Below are 17,822 nucleotides of genomic sequence, written 5' to 3' on the forward strand. Positions count from 1 at the left end.
ATCTCATTGACCGCGGTAGCACTATTCTGCAGAGGTGAGGGTAGGGATTGTGCGAGATTTTTTTTCCAGAGCTGGTGAGCGGTGATGTAATCAAAACTGGCTTTTGGTTAAGAAAGAAAATGTACAGGCACAATAGCCTTGGAACCAGAATGGCTGACAGTTGTAATCCTTAACTATTGTGTGTTTTGTAAAATGAGACATCCTCACCATTAGAAATATAGAAGGGAGCAAACCAATGAAGGTTCTTACAAAACCTTGTTGATTGCTTGCCAGAAAGGTTTGATTCTCTTTTCAGTTTTTTTCAGTCTTTGCACTCTGCAACAGGTAGACCCTGCTGAACAGCATGTTTTCAAACCTTTAACCATTTGTTTACAGTAACTGCCCTCAAGAGCAAGACAACCAATCAGCCAACAGAATGTGAATAATAGCTCAAGCTGGAAGAGAATATGAACGGAATTGGAAAGCTAAACAATGTAAATATAAAGAAAATGAGAAATATAGAATCGATATAACCAGTAACCATGAAGAACTTGTTTTAGAAGCACCAGGTCTAGATCGGAAGGGAAACCTTTGAAGTTGTGTTTACAAAACTGTTTCAGAAAAAGGAAGTTTGTCTCTTTTTATCTCTGCATCAGCTCTGATATATGCAAAATATAACAGCCTTAATAAACATGCTGCTTGTTTTAATTCTGCACATATGCTGCAGTGTCCACTGATGGAGCACAGAAATGATGTGCTGCTGAAAGGAGGCTGTAAAGACTGGACAGACTGAAATGCAGCTTTACTGATAAGCTAGCTGGATGGGCACTTGTGTTCTAAACTAAAATGGACCCATACCTTTTGCCCAAGAGAAAAAGTCTTGAAACATGCTAACTCATCACAAACGCTTTGAAAGCGCATATTGCCCATTTTGTTTCATGTGCAGGGATTGATGGATGGGAGTGTCCTGTTTGCTTCCAGTAAGCTTGTTGTGGAGCAGAAAGAATGAACAGTGATTTATCTGTTAACTGTGTTTGGCATGAAGCCCTTTTGGACGTCAGTGCTCTGAAGGAACTGTGTTTGGCTCATGCATTTTATAGGCAGTATTCACTGACCCTTCTGTCTCAATGACATAATACTTAAAAATGCCATTGATATCAACGGTTCAAAACAAAGATCGACGTGGTTTCACTGACGTCTTTGCCTTGTTCTTCGGAATTGTGGCTTTCCTTGAATGTGTGTGCTGACACAGGCAAGTAGAGAACTGAAAAAGTAAAAACAGATGACATGTTTGTGCTCACAGGCCAGGTAATTTATTCTGGTCTAACTACAAACGATTTCATATTGCAGTACCGTTGATTGTGTGTAGGAAATTGTGTTCCATTTAAAGGCAACCATAAACAAAGATATTCTTATGCAGATGCTATGAATTTAAATGAATATGTTTTAACCACGACTCTCTGACACACGGTTACTCAATCCAATCCTCATTACTTGCAGATTGCAAAAGTAGACCCTTCACTGATGATTATTGCTTCGCTCAGTAAATGATATAAACCATGTATTTCTGGAATGCACTTCCTTTAAACTAATTTAGAAGTCCAAACATTCTGAAGTAATTAAATTAATGTTTTATTTAACATTATATTCTGCTACATTCAGCTGAACAGAATTGAGTGGTTTAGTGTTCACTCTGAGCAGTTTTTAGACTGCCTCTTTTATAGTCATCATGTCTTGATTATTTGCAGACATGTTGGAAGTTTACATGGGCTTTTTTTCTATTATAGCACACTGATCTGTTCATATCATTAGTTCCCTTATGACTAAAGTTTGGAAGCGAGCCAAGAATTCTAAATCTGTAAGCAGTAAATTGTGTGCTGGAGTGGAATAAACTCTATTAGTTGCTAAGAAAGTATGAACAGCTTTGAACATGCAGAAAAACATGGCATATGTTTAATCATCTCATGTAAAAAAAAAACTTTTGTTTTTGTTGCCAATTTCTGTGGTGTTTCAGTCATTTGCAGCTCCTTGTCCTCTTTTTGTTCAGTTTGCTGTGGGATAATAGCTATGCTGGTAGACTGTTAAACAATGTGCACGTCTCCAAGGGGTGACCTTTGAGGAAATGAATAGTTTTATTGTCTGTCCATTACTCTGCCTGAAAAAACAGTGGAGTTATTAATTTGACTTCTTCTATAGCACAAAAATCCCAAAACAGCCAACAGCTTTTGTGAAACAGACTTGCAACCATAATAGTCAAATATTTTCATTTATCCGTTTTGTTTGTTTTCTATAATTTCATTTTTTCTGCTCTAAATTTCAGTTAAATGTAATGTTGGATGGCATTGTTCATGTAATAAGTCACCCCTTCAGGCTACTACAGTATACTGCCTTTATTAATTTTAATCTGAGGGCACATGCTTTGTTTGCTGAAATACTGTGGGGTTGTTTGTGATTTCTCCAGCCTAGCTTCATTGGGTTATGGTGAATAATGACCTGGTATTTATCCTCCACTACAGATCAGCATAGTGGTTTTCGAAAAATCAACACCTTTTTTATGAATATTTGTAACCAATTTACAAATATATTCTTTGCCGCAGGTATGAATTGACATTGAGACTGGACAATAATCTGTATTGTCTAGTCTCGATCAGCTATGTTTTGGAAGAATGTATTTATAATTGAACACATTTTTGGTGCAATCTTAATACAATACATAAAATCTAATAAAAATAAATACAATAATATTATTACGCTGATGTGTTGAAAATGGGGGTGGTTTGAGTTAAAGAAATGAATGTTACACTTTGCTATTAATATGCTCTATCATAAGCAAGTGGTGATCATCGTGTGAGCTACACATACATTTAGACACCATACATGTACAGTAATCCATGCATCCAAATATGTGAAGTTGACCATTTCAGAGTACTGAGTTGAATGTCAAAAGTATAAGGATTAGTTAGATTCTTGTCACTTGTGATTGGACGATAAGATAAGTGCTCTGCTGTCACAGGATGAATGATGCTTAACATGAAACACACCTGTTCCGGCCTGCCTGGAGTTTCAGCACCTAGGCTGGATGAACAGAGGGGGTTTGTCCTGCAGCGGACTTCTCTTCAGGGTTTAGAAGATGTGTGAATGGAAAGGTATTGCTCACTGATGTAGGAGTAGATGGCTTCTGGCAAACAGATCCCTAGTTTTAAGTATGTTCAAGCATAACCATGCTTTCTCCTGTGGGTAGAGTGCTCCTGAAGTATGGGCAGCAGTGTGGAGCAGTGGTTAGGGACTGGTAACTGGGAGGTTGTGTGTTTCAGTCTACGTGAGACACTGCTGTTGTGCCCTTGAGCAAGACACTTCACCCGAATTTCTTCAGTAAAACTATCCAGCTGCTTAAACGGACACAAATGTAAGTTGCTTTGGATCAAAACATCAGCCAAGTAAATTAGTAATATGAGAGAACATCCCAGGGATCCCCTGGCCTTTGTTGTCATCTATCATGACTTTAACTGAAGGCCTTTGTTGCAAATTTGGTTGTAGGCGGCATCGAATCTCTGAAATCGAGCAGTTCTTCTTCTCCGTGAGTGGAACATCATGCTCAACTTCTTGATTCAGACATGTAAGAACCTCCCTATCTGCCAAACACTGTAAAAGGCTCCCTATCTCCCAAATCTAATTCTAAACTTAATTCTTTAATTCTTAGTCTGTAAATACAATTTATATCTGAAGGGTCACATTGAATGAAGTATGAAGCATATTCCTCCTGATGTGTAGCACAAATAGCTTTTTGTCAGTCCTTGTATATTTAAGCCCATTACTTAAGAAGTGACAATGAAGAGCGATTATGGGAATTTAGCACAGATGCAAAAAAATAAAGAATTGTCTTTTAAATTAATTATATTTCATTGTATGCAGAAGATAACTACCAAATTCAGACCCATATCCAGGGTTCTTTAAATGCTTTTTGTTGTTTGTTTTTTTTTAATTCTTCTGCAGATAAAAAGGCCTTTAGTTCAGCAGGAATGAATGTAACCAGTCTACATAGGAATTAAATAGCTGTACTGTTAAGTATACCTCCCTGAAGACAACATACTAGTCAAGGGTTTCTCGAGTTTAAATTTGCAAAATAAAAACTTTATTTATTGCCAGTTTGATTGGTTCAGGACCACATAATGTTAAATTTGTAGCTGGGGATGTGTTTTAGGGAATAAGCAAAGCTAAGGTCTGAAATGTTTATAAAACTAATACATTCTGTAATATGTGTGTTTTTGGTGACGGGTCGTAGCGTTTTGAATGATTTATTCTTTGGACAATAATTGAAAAGGCTTGTCTAAAAATGACGGGAAATAAAGAAATCAGCACAATAGTGCATTGATAATGTACTATCTTGTTATCCCAGCCGTCATCTAATCCTTCCTTTGTGTCAGATTCTAAATGCTGTTTAATTGGTTTCATTGAGCAATGCTATTATTCTCTGCCATTCTTCCTGTTCTCAGGAAAATTGTAATCATTTTACCCACTCACAGCTGAAAAAAGGGGGTACAGCCATTGTCTAGTGTGCCTTGTTACAGTTTAATTTTCCTTTATGAAACAGGCTTATGTTAAGTGCTCTGACGTAATAGGTCGCAGTTCGTTGTTACTGCCTTTTATGACATCTACTTCTTGGTTAATAAATATTTAAATTGCTTATTAAAACAGGAAAAATCATTCTTTCATTCGAAGTGAACGGCTTGTCCATATAAAAGGTTGCTTTGATGTCCCTTGTTATATATGATGCAGTTCCCACTATGCCTGTGTGCATTATAGAGAGCATCTTCATTTCAGGTGCATGTAGATGTTTGACCATCTTCACTTCAGGATGGATAAGTAGTAGGATATGAATATTCAAGGAGCAATGAGAATTCAACATTCATGTTGCGGTGAAGGACAGTGATATGTTCCTAGAGGGTAAATAAGGGTAACATATTGTATTGGAGGCCTTTAAATGTTTGTTTTAATTAGCAAAATATATGTATTATGATGCTGGCATTAAACATCAGTTATATTTATCCTTCTTGCAAGCAAATAGCTGATTGATTTGTAATTTTATTTTTATTGTTGTTTGTTTTTTGCTCTTCAGTGGAAGTTAATGGCTTGTTTGTGTTATTAACATAAGGGTAAAAAAAGAATGTGAATGTTGTTTGTTTGGAGTAAAGTATTTAAGCAAGTATTTGGACTTTGTTTCAAAGCTGCTTCATAGATCTGGTGATTAGAGAAGTGGAAGATAACATTCTGAACACAGCCATTGAGTAGCTACTTCTCCCTCTCTTTCTTATTTTAGACTCTTGATTTGGCTGCTTCTGGGGAATTTCTTTTTTCTTAATAAGTAATCTTTTTTTCAGTTTTGCTTCCTTTTGTATCTCAGAGTTGTTAAATTCAGTTTGTGACGAAAGCATCGTAAGCTGTTTAATAGGATTTTTTTTAGTGCAGAGACAAACCTCACTAAAAATGACTTTGGAAGAATAACTTTCCTCTGACCCAATTCCATATCTTCCAGACTGACAGTTGGTCCACTGTTTTTTGTTTCACATGTGTTTAAAAAAGGGAGGAAGCTCTCTATTAGTGTTAAAAGCAAGGACTAATAATTCTATGATCTTAATAATCTGCCCATACACAATTGCCAAGTGTTAGAAAAGATGGCTTAACAAAGTTAACAGGACAATAAAATATTTTGTGCAGGTTATGCTTTTGCTCAGAAATAAATCATTGTTCCTCTGCTGCTTTATATTGAAGACAAAGACATTTCACGTTGGAAAGAAATGGATTGGAAAGCCTACATGGAGAACAGACCAAATTCTCTCTAAATTGACTGACAACTCCTGAAGCGCCTTCTGACAAGCATGTGTTTCTCTGTGTGTAACTGATGCAGAGTTACATTTGGAATTGGTCTTAATAGACAAACAATACTATCTTTGTCAGTCCAGAGGATTACACAAAGGAATGATATTAAGCTGTGCTTTGTGCAGAGATCTTATTTGAGCTGTCCTCTGCCGACTCTTGATAAATACCCTTTTTCTATTTTTACTCACCGTTAGATTAGTTTAAAATAATAATGGCTTTCTGGTACAGACATTTACCGGCTCATTTGGGGGGGGGGGGGAATCCTGATTGTATTTTAAACAAAATATGCTTCGTCTAGCATGGTCTAATATATTGGTTCTGTTTTTAACAGCAATCTCTTTGTCAGACGAAGGAACGAATTGGCATGAGGAATTTTATATAATTCTGTCATGTATTACAGAAGCTATTAAATGCAAACTTTGCAATCTACCAATCAATAACACAGACAGTTAAAACTGGAATGTTGCCAGCTATATAAAAATCAGTGCAGAGCTTTTGCTGGTTGCTAGGGAGCAACTCTGAAAGCAGAAAGCTTAGAGAATGGAATGTCTAATGTAATAAAATAACACTAGGTAACATAAATCATCAAGAAAGTGTTTTACATTGACATTAGGGTATATTTTGGAAAATGTGGTTTGAGTCAATTTGAATTTGAACAAAAAGGAATCAAATAGAGCAAAAGTTATTGTGGCTTTGGGAGAGATGTAGAATGCAGTTGCTTCTATGTGCATTTTCAGCAAATTGGAATACATTAAGCTTGAAGCTTCAGATATTTCTTTTGGCATCAAAAGCACAATCACACAAATGTGATTAAGGTAACTAGCAGGCAACGTGTGATATATTTTGCAGTTTAGGTAATTAAGTGCAGGAACAAACTTGCACAGTATTTTTCCAGGCACCATTTTTATATAGAAAGTTTCCTCTAGATTCGTGTAACCTTTGCAGAAATATGATATGCTTTAAAGACTTGTGTACATGCCCTGAATGATGAAAAGAAAGAGAGCTGGTGAAACTCCTAAAGGATCTTCATAAATGCTTCAGCATTGAAGGAGGAAGTTTTTGCGTTCTTATACAGTGCATGTGGAAGTTCAGAGAGTGCACAGAAAACCGCATTTAAGTAGTGGTGGGATCTTATTAAATTCATTTAAATATGAAAAGGTTTTATATCTTGTAGCAACGTGAAACTGTTGCTGAAGATTGGACATCTTTACATTCTTTTCACATATTTTACTGGCAGCTCCTATTTTTAAAATAAAGACTAACAGCTTGAGGAGCTGCTTGCATGCTGCTAACTGTGTCATGTCTTTTGTTAAAAACTGTGGATGTTGCAGAAAAAAAGGGTGATGCAGAGTTGTGTTATACATATGAAAGGGGTCTGGTCAAATGAAAATAGTGCAACCCTGAAATCAATACAAGTAGAACAGCTAATCGCACCGTATACTGAATACAAAGCAGCCTATTTCAGGGTAATTTGTTACTTCAGATATTTTTCTTGCATTATATTATACTACTGTGGTTAGTATAAGAGCACATTACAGTCATTAACCCATAAACAGGCCTCAAGTGATGGCCTGGATGTAAATGCATACATAATCTGGAAATGTTGGTGAATAGGGGGGAAAAGGATTCAGTGTAATGAAACAAACTAAAATTAAGTCACTTGCTCACTCATTTGTGTAGTATGAATAATGACTTTATTTGTGAAAATTAAGCAGTCGCATGGCTTAGTTCTCCAGCAAAAGTAGTTTTAATATAAACGAGGTAAAACAAGACTGTATTATAGGCAGAGGTTAATGTGTCAGTGCCTGACCTGTGCCAGATATGGGTTAGAATTGCTTAATCCAATTATCGGATCTATTAATTGTGTAAAGCAATGAGGTGAATAATAACGGTCTAAATGTGTAGTGTCATCTCGGCATTAACATCATGACTTTTTCTTTCCTTTGCAATGTAAACAAACCATTGCAGGGTGCAAATTATTTGTATTTCATGTTGTCCGAGTTTTTTTTTTCTCCCACTAGCTAAAATAAACAGGTACTTAACAACACTGGGGGAAGAGATGGTTATTAAAATTTGTTTTAGACGCTTGGCAAAGTAACTTTAAAAAAAAAAAGTGTAATACTTGCCTGTTAGGGTGTGGCTGAATAGGAGTCTTTATTTCAGGAGCAGTGTTTGTCTTTCGGGGAACAAATGTGTGATTTAGAGAGTCTTTGAGGTTTATGCTAAATCTGCAGTAGAAAAGGCAGGAACACACTGCAAAGTGTTTGCACAGGAATTCAATCACTCAACCCTGCTGTCTAAAAAATGTTGAAGGGCCATTTCAGAACAATAACTTTTTCTTTGAGATAGTGAACCAGTGACCTTACAATAGGTTTTTTTTTGTTATTGTTTTGGATTCAAATTGAAATATATTTTTCTTCTCCAAAGTTTAATTAATTCTGAACTTCAAAAGGCATTAGAATCAACATTTTGAAAGCATATACAGTAGAACTTTTAAACCTTAATCTGGTTTGGTTCAGGGAAATTATCTGCTGATCAGTCTGCAATTATGCAATTTATTTTGTAAAATAAAAGCTATAGAGTTCATTATGTCACATTTGATAGTAGGTTGAATATTCACTTTGTACGTTTATGGAAAAGAACGTCTCAGTTAGTGTTTAATATAAATCAGGTTTAGACTCTTAATACAGCGAAGTTAATGTCACACGTTACTAAAGATTTGTATTGCTCTTATTTACTTGTGAGAAGATGTTGGTACTTAACTATTAACTGAAGAAAAATATGTTTAAAAAAGGCCACAGTGAGAATTGAGAAGTGGAACATTAGATCAGCTTTTTCTTGAAGGAGCCCCGAGTTTGAGCCTTACTCACTTGTTCCAGACACCTACAACTCTTTGAGTACAGAAAAGTTTCCTGTTAGTCCCAAATGAATTCCCTTTTTGTTTTCCAATTGTGACTGTGTCTCTGTTTCAACGCTAAGGGTAAAACTGTCTCATTGGATGAATCTTATCTAAAATCATTTGGATCAAATCACCTCCCAATCGCCTTTGTTCTAGATAGAAAAGGCTTAGCTCCTTTATTCTGCTGTGCATGACAATCCCCTCAGACCAGTAATCATTCTTGTTGCCTTTCTTTGAACTTTGAGAAGTACTAACTTCATTTTCATTGAAATAGACACAATAATCTCAACTAGGCACCATTTCTTGGCACAGTGTGAAAGCTTTGTCATATTCCAGAGTGTCCAAACTGGTTTTCTGCCTGCTGTCTATGAGTCTATGTGTTTGTTTTGAAAGTAATCTGCATATAAGTGTACAAAATTGTCAAAGGTAATGCAAGATGTACCAAAAGGTATTATGTAAAAATTCCCTCAGGTGACTAGACATTCTGCTTGAATACCTGGGTGCACTTGAACACTGACAGAGTTAAGAGTCTGAGTCCATTTTCCCTGATCTGATAAGACATGTGAAGCTTAGTCAAGCAGACTTTATTTTGCAACCAATCGGTGCTTACCTAGGTTCTTCACAAAGACTGCTTGTCAGAAGTATAACAAGAAAATTGCATAATGTGATTTTCCTTGCTCTCTAATGGTAGTGCAGCCCCAGCCAATTAAATTGCTTATATAAAGATAAGAATCCCTTTATTTAGGAAGGGTAGATTTTATGAACAAAAGGGCTTCGAGGTAGAAGGAGCTGTAGTTGGGGCTCTCTCCCTTCTCATCTTTGCCTACAGCAAGACAAATTGGTGAAACATAAGGAAGATACTTGATAAGCAGCACTAGCATGGCAGAACAAAATGGACATTTTAAGAAGAGCTCTAGTCCCTTTAATTGCATGTGAAGGTGGAAATTATCTTGTTGTCAAGGGTTTCCCGGTAATGAAGACTTTACTTTCATTGGAGTATTTATCAATGGAACATATTCTAAAGGAATGGTCCCCAATTTACCCCAGGGTATACAATGTGAAAACCACAATGTGTCAAGGAATCTCAAATGAATGGGTATATTCTCTGGGTTGTATACAGAACACTTAATCAATGCCATGACACAACAAGAAGAATTTATTTTTTCATTTTCTTCAGCCTTTTCTCTTATAGGGGCACATGGATATGTCTGTAGAAATACACTGGGTATAATGTTATGAACACGGAGAAAAAGCAAACTGTATACTGTAGCTGTATTCGGTTTTAAAACACTTAATTGGTTACATCTAGAAAAAAATAAAATGCTGCATTAGGGTAAGTTGTTACATTTAACAGGAAGGTTTCAACACCAAGAGAATCAATTTGTCACTGTCATCATGACCAATGTGATGTTTCCCAAAAAAGAATTCTTGCTGTTCCATCTCACAAATGGAGAACTCAGGCTTCATGTATCTTTTGTTTCATTATGCACAGAGCCTTTGCTAACATACAGGCACAGACACAAGATCAGAAAAGAATATCGGATTCACATAACATTGACAGAGTCTAAATGACACCAGGATTTTCCTGCTGTGCACTTTTCAGGTCTACAAGACGGTGCAGATGTATTGCACCTACGGGGACAAATTCATGCATAAAGCACCATTACAAGGATAAGCCCAATAAACGGAACATTTTAATGTTTGCTTTATTCATCTGTCAGAACACAATTGGAAGTATGAAATCCATCTGAATGCATCTAAGTTGCGGGTGCCATGGGCCATAGTGGATCATTGACTGCATTATTGCAACTCACAATTTTGTCTTTTTCTTCCCGGAATAATTCAATGACGCTTAATTTAATGGTGTATATAAAAATAAACGATTGACTTCTGTTCTTTAAATATATACTTTATTGTGAGGGAAACATCACAGCAAACCACTAATGACAACTATCCTTTTTCTAATATCCTATAGCTTTAAATATCCTTTTCTAATGAAATTCTAAATATTCACCAATGGGACATTCACAGATTGTTTTTTAGATTTGCTCCTGTCTGTGGAATGCAGTTATAATATAAGAGTATTGGCAGCACTTTTAGTTTATGGATACATTTATGCCCATGGACAACAGCTGTAATCTTGATGTGGCTGTATTGAGTGCGATATTCTCTGATCTCTTGGCTTCAGTTTAATGTAACAAGGGGCCAAAAAAATTAGAGAATGTCTGTAAAAGCTGAAAGCCTTTAACACCACAATGTTTGGTTCACGCAGCAGCCTTGTAACTTTGTAGCTTGATCTCAGAAGCTGACCGATGCTGGGTTTGGACAGGACCTAGGGAGAAAAACCAGGCTGCAGCTGTAGATAGGGTGGGTAGACTTGTAGGTAGCACTCTTTATCCTTGGACGTGAACTTTCAAGCCAGTGCCCCAGTGTGTTTGGACACCTGTGCTGTAATTGGTTCCATCCTTAGAATGAGATGGGGAAACTTGATCAAATGGCCATTAAAATGGCGCTCTGTTTAAGAGGAAGGATGTTACAATCTGTTCGCTTTCTGCTGGGTGGTTGTGCGGTCTGTCCTCCTTACAGTTAAACCTCGAGCCCCCTCTCCCACCTCTCCCAATGTGTGTTGGTATAATTGCTGCCACAGTTCACCCAGGTGGGCTCGGGGGCTCAGTGGTGGATGACATAAGTCCCATACCTTGTGTATGAGCACTTGAGCACTTTTGGATCCTTTGGGAATGAGTGCGAGGGAATATTGATTACATAGAACGTCATGCAATTCAGATGATCTTTGTGATTGTTGCAACAAATACACTATAATCGCACTATAAGGCCAGGGCAGATTTAGTTTTTGAAGAAAAGAAACCGTGAAAAGAACATCTTAGATGTAAACCAGTCACAGGGAGCAAAAGATTTGTAACACACTTTGAGATGTCTATAAACCTGTAATTCATAAAGTATTTTGGGAAAAAAAAACATAACTTGTTTCCATGACTCATGTTACATATATTGAGTAACTCCTGCTGATGTGCCTGTGAGCTGAAATTCTTCTTACACTTGTGAGTCTTAAAAAAATATAAAAAGTAAAAAGCATCCCATAGTCAACTGAGAATTCATGAGCTTGAGCTGTTTGGTGTTACATCAGTTACTATGGAATTGCACTCAGTTTTGCTTACAACTGATTTGGCATTTTGTCGTGGTCATGTATCGCGCTGCAAATGGTGGATTTTGAAATAAGTCTTTGTAGAGACATGCATTCATTTCTGTTCTACTGTTCAACCAAAATAAGAAGGAACACCTTGCGTTTTGTTTTTGTCTGTGCAGGCGAGGATGATGAGGAAAAGAACGTGCTGGTGCTGAGCTATCCTCAGTACTGTCGCTATCGTTCCATGGTCGCACGGCTGAGAGAGAGGCCGTCGTCTCTGCTGACGGACCACGTTGTCCTGGCCCTGGGTGGCATAGCGTCCCTGAATAACAACACTCGGATCCTCTATTGTCGGGACACCTTTGAACATCCGACGCTGATCGAGAACGAGAGCATCTGTGACGAATTTGGTAAGTCCACTTGCTGTTAAACTACATCCGTGCTCAAGCACTGCTACACTGGTTATCGTTATTTAGCTCCATCTTTCCCAGCATTCAAAGAGCAACCCCTCTACTATAGAGAGTTTAGGAGAATAAACTCTAAACGGTAAATCCAAAAACTGAAAAGCATCGACAGTCCGTGCAGGCTGTATTTTCAGCACTGCTGAAACAGTTTAGTTCAAAAGATGCAGGGAAAAGACCGTCCTCTCCTACAGTACTTACAGGAATCCCAAAATGCACCATATCATCTTAAATATGAAAAACTGTATGGGTCTGTGAGTAATCAACAGTATTCATTACTGTGGATATATTTCCATATTATGTTCTGTATGAAGTTTATTGAAGCATTGAAAAGAGTTTGTAGAGGCCAGTAGTTTTTTGTTGCTGGACAATGTTATTTGTTAATAGCATATTTAGGGCAGTGAAGTCATAGTAATTCTTAGAAGTACCACACACTGTATTTATTAAAAAGGGATAGGCTTGAATTTGAAAGTGAAACATGTGCGACAGAATACCTAAATGTATATATCTTTTAAAAAACAGAGTGACAGTTACTTGGCTTTAAAAGTAGATGTTAACATCCAGCTTTTTCAACTATGTAAAACTGGTTTGTACCCCATAGCTGTGGCGAAAAAAGTCAGGCAGTTCTGAAAAATGGCCAGGGAGGTTATTGAATTTTAAAAATATCTTACACTTAGGAAAAATGTTTAGTATACTCACTCATGGCCTGGCTTTCTTACAAGTGTTTCTAATAATCCCAAGGCTGCTACACATAGTTAACCAAGGTTTTCTCAGTTTGACGGAAGTGCTGTGGGCTGTACAGTACTTTGAGCACATACGGTGTGTTCTTTTTTTAAGGAAACAGTTGGTTGTAAATTCACTAAAGTACAACCTACAGTTTGTCTGGTTCAGTGCCAGGTGGGTGAGTACCAGTAATCACTGTAAGTAATTGGCTCTGTTTATGGTGTTTAGAAGTTCTAACCCTGACCTTTGGAATTCTCAGAGCTCCTTGTAAGAGCTGCTACTATTCCAGTATGTTCCAAATGGCTTCCATGGATTTCAAATTCAGTTCCCTTATTAACACCCTGTATTGAGCAAACATCACTGGGATTTGTAATCCTACACTCAAGTACAGAACAGTCAATAATTCCCATTCAGAGCAGCTGGCTATCTAAAGAAGTAGAGAGGAGCTTGCTGAATGAAGTGTGTGGTAAAACCTATAATGTAAAGGATTTGTTAATCATTGATCCGTTTTTTTCATTTATAAACGTAATCATTACTGTTCTTATTTAAACATTCTTCATAAGCCCTTGCTAGATCTCTAATGTACAAACATGGAAAGTTAAAGATTGAGATCCATTATTTTTTTTTCTGCAAGACCTGGTCTGTAATTAATATTCATTACTGAAACCTTAGTGTTCTCATGTCTCATTTCCTGAAGAAGGATTTTAAAGTGTTAAATTGACCTTTTTCCTTTTAAAGGTAAACAATACTGATATCTATAGCGCTGCTCATAGCAGTGAAGTCTGGATTAATGATTTTTTGCTGCTTAGGGCAAAGGTGGATGCGTGTGTATAGTTTTTACTTCAGGGGGTGTTAGTAATTTGAATTATTTCAAATCATGTGACACTTGGATAAAATTTAATCTTGCTTTCTTGAAAGTGCCATTTGTGTCAAAAGTTATTGTAAATTCGTTTAATGATTCGTTCTCTGTCTTCCACAGTTACTGCTTCTGGAAAAACATAAAATAGATAAAGAGTTTTTTTCTTAAGTGTCATGTTTTTGCTCTTACGAGTGTACCAAGATTTCTTTTTTTGGCAGCAGTGTGCCAAAAATATTTCTAGAAAAAATATATTTTGCTTTTTTGGAAAACCCAGTACTTTTCTTAGACTTCCTGCCTATTACTAGTTTCTCTGCATTCATAAAGACTCATATTTGTGTTTTGGAATAAAGCTGTTTATGATTACTGTAGTACAATATTTTGAGCACAGCTCTCACATTCTTAAAAGAATTATTCTGAGTAATATAAATATCTCCAGGCCCGATCAAAAAATGTTTTGCCTGACAGAAAAAAAGCAATATGAAATCTGTTGGACTCTGGGAAGCTATAAGGAAGTGGGTGAGCTATTTTGCTGAGACCATGTGGTTCTCATGGAACATTTGAATAATTAGACACTGGGCAAAGATTTATCATTCAGTGTTTGTAAGCATTTGTTTAGAATATTGTGAAATACCAGGCACTCTAATGTAAGTTGTTATTCTTTACTTGCAATAAAGTAAAAAATAAATCTGACTGAATTACCTCTTACCCAGTTCCTTTGCAATCTGATACAGTGCACGGGCATGCTGTTTAAATAAACAGTGTATTTTTAAATCTGATTGACTATTTAGTTTTCTACTTATTTGTAGACGTTCTCATTTTTTTTCTATTTATAGTGGATTTTTGTTTTGTTGACCACATAGGATATGCATTTGTCCTAATTTTCCCTTAGAAAGAAGATTAAATACTAGTGGTTTGTTTGTTTGAAACAGTGCTGTTTGTATTTCACAAAACATAAGCATTTACTGAAGTGGGAACATTTTCCAGATTCCATCTGAGACCTTTCTCTTATTTGGCCAGGGTAGATTTAATGCAGGTTATTAATGCTGTCCAGATGTTCCAAACAGATCTATTTCTGCAGTGCTGTGAAACTGTGGACATTCCTGAATATAAATGATATAATCATTTAATACTCTCAAGAAGGGATTGTCTGAGTAGGGAAGAAAAAAATTGAAAATAATAACTGTTTTCTGTCTACACACCATGTAATTAGGACTGTTAAAGAATTCTATAGACTGATAATTTGCATTATTCTTTAAAAAGAGGCATAGTATTAAGTCCTGGCTTTTTTGTAGCCATTGGAAAAAACTCCCCAAAACTGAGTTCATACTTTCTTTTCATATACTGTTCTCAGAATTATGTTGGACAAGTTGGAAGTTTCTTTGCTTATTTCACAATCTGGATAGTGTTACCTTAAGGTCATACATTTTTGAATAACCATATGTGTATCCCTTATGTCAGATTAAGATTTTAATAATAGACATACGTGATGTAAAAAAAAACTTCTTTCTGCACTTATATACTGTATGAAGGAGATAGAGGTTTTATATGAAAATGTTCTATTTTGAGATGGCATTAATATCATTAACTGTTTAAGTGCATGATACCTATAATTCTAACTGAAAAACATCCAAGATTTCAAGATACCTTGAGTAAACAACCTTGAAAAATAATTGGCAAGGGGTTTAGTTAAGGTTGTTTTGACATAGAATATCAGATATTTAAAAGACTCTGTCAATTTTAAGTATACTTAGGGCATCATAGCACATCTGTAGAGTCTGTTCAAATCACTAATACAATGACCATGTGTTAAATGTTCTTCAGCGTGTTAAATTTCATATGTTGTGATGAACATGCATTCAGACAAACGTATTTCCTTGAAGACCATTCATATCTCCAGGAAGCCACAGGCTTGTAAAGACAATGATTTGTTGACTCAGAGATCAGATTTACTCTTTATTTCTCTGCAAGTTTACACCTCAAGGAAGTCCAATCAAACTTTCTCAGGTTTCCACAGTGTCCCTGGACCACCATGTATGCTGTATCTTTTTAGACTTTGCCTTGAAGGTGGTTTTAAAATCTATCATCATTTGAACATTTACATTCCTAAAGTCCCTCAGGAGTTCCTCTATTGTGGCCAGAAATTACCGTGAATATATACTGTATAGAAATTCAGACTGTTAATGAGTGCCAACATTCCTGAGAACAGTACAATGGAAAAGAGAATTGGTTTATGTTAAAACACGGTCACATAGTTAAGAATACACTGGCTTTTCAGAAGAAAAAAATCAGCCATGTAATATTTTCCAGTAACTGTTTATCGTGCATTACGTCAAATTAAAACCAAATTGCTATTATTTCCCCTAATGCAGCTTGGGGCCTCTTCAGTTTGCTGTGCACTGACAGCTAAGAGTTATATGAAATACTCTATTAAAACACTGTGAAACTGCTGTGTAGGAGGATATGTGTTGTTGAGTTCAAAGTCAAAAAAATATTTACTTAGCATAGCATAACAATTTTCTGTTATTTTTTTAAAGATATACTCTCCTTGTTTTGACTACACTGCAGTAAATTAAACATCTGTTGGACTGCTTTATTTTATTGAACACAACCACTTTAGAAGGCTCAAATTAATATTAAATGTGCCACACCTTTCAAATAGGTTGTGACAGTGAATTCTTGTAAACTGCAGAGTTATTTTTTTCTGAAGTAATAAAATAATTTGCTTATGGGAATGGCTTGTATCTTAGGTCGGACATTTGAGACTCTGCAGTTATTTTTAGTGCTCTTCTTTGTGATCTGGACTAATTATGCTCCTGGCTAGGAGCTCTTAAGTCAAAAAGCTCATCCTCAGCAATAAATCCTCAGAGGAGGATAAATTGACACTTCTTGTTCAAAAGTATTGCTTTACCTTCAAGAAAGAACACTGCATGTCAACACTTGAATGGCTTTTGTTGTTGTTATTAAGAAACTTCAGAAATGTACCTATGATGTGCATTGATTTGGAATGCTGTGTTGAGAAGAAAAATATTGAGCTTGATTTTTAGTTGGTCATATCCCCGACTGACCACTTACAGTGAAAATAAATAATTCATGACAAAAAAATTGAGTCTTACTTTCTGGCTCTATGTTCTTTTTTATGCAACCAATAAAAACTTTAGGGTTTTACACTTGAGTGAGGGGAAAAAAGGTCACTTGAAACCGGATGGAGTATTTATTTTTTTAATCTTATCTTATGCTTTGGAAGGTCATACATTAGTTCAGTTTCTAGCATTATTTGTGGCATTTTAGCTGCAGTAGAAGGTTTGTGATTTGTTATCGTGTTGACATCTGCACGGCTTTTGCTATAAACATTTAATGAGTCTAGATAATATGGATATTAAATAACTCACAAGAAATATCTGATAACAGCTTTTAAACAAATTGAATTTGAAAGGTTTGTCACTGTAAAAACATTGCTTCCTTATTACAGGTTGAATTCTTTTGTTTTCATTCTTTATTTGTATTGTTTTTCTTTCAATGGAATTAGTCATTACTCAGCTCACTGAGGCTTTTAGGAATGTGACTTTACAAAGATACAGTCCTCTGTTCCGCCCCAGGGAAGAAAGTTGCTTAATCACACTAACCTGACGAATAGTGACAGTGTTGTGTGAATGCTGTGTGTGTTTTGAATGGCCTAACACCGTCTGTGGAAAAAATGTGAGATTTGATCTTCGTTTAATCTTTAATCCTTATATTACAGATAATGTATTCCTGTTTTCAAACATCTGTGTAAATTACTCCCTCCAAAGCCCCTGCCCTTTTGGACTAGGAGCAGTTGACGAGGAAAAATCCTTTTCATATTATTCTCGTCTTGTAGATTTTTTTCCCTGTGTGTTGTGG

At 36.2% G+C, this 17,822-nt stretch overlaps 1 protein-coding gene across 1 annotated transcript in view; it reads left to right on the plus strand.

Annotated features, from left to right (window-relative positions):
• arid5b (AT-rich interaction domain 5B) overlaps positions 1–17,822 on the plus strand; it is a 68,685-nt gene that overhangs the window by 11,372 nt on the left and 39,491 nt on the right. The window contains exon 4 of the mRNA XM_006630485.3: positions 12,080–12,310. Coding sequence (XP_006630548.2) covers positions 12,080–12,310 — 231 coding nt within the window. The remainder of the gene's footprint in view (positions 1–12,079; positions 12,311–17,822) is intronic.

The sequence above is a fragment of the Lepisosteus oculatus genome, chromosome 4 (genome assembly GCF_040954835.1).
Source record: "Lepisosteus oculatus isolate fLepOcu1 chromosome 4, fLepOcu1.hap2, whole genome shotgun sequence".
Lineage (NCBI taxonomy): Eukaryota > Metazoa > Chordata > Actinopteri > Semionotiformes > Lepisosteidae > Lepisosteus > Lepisosteus oculatus.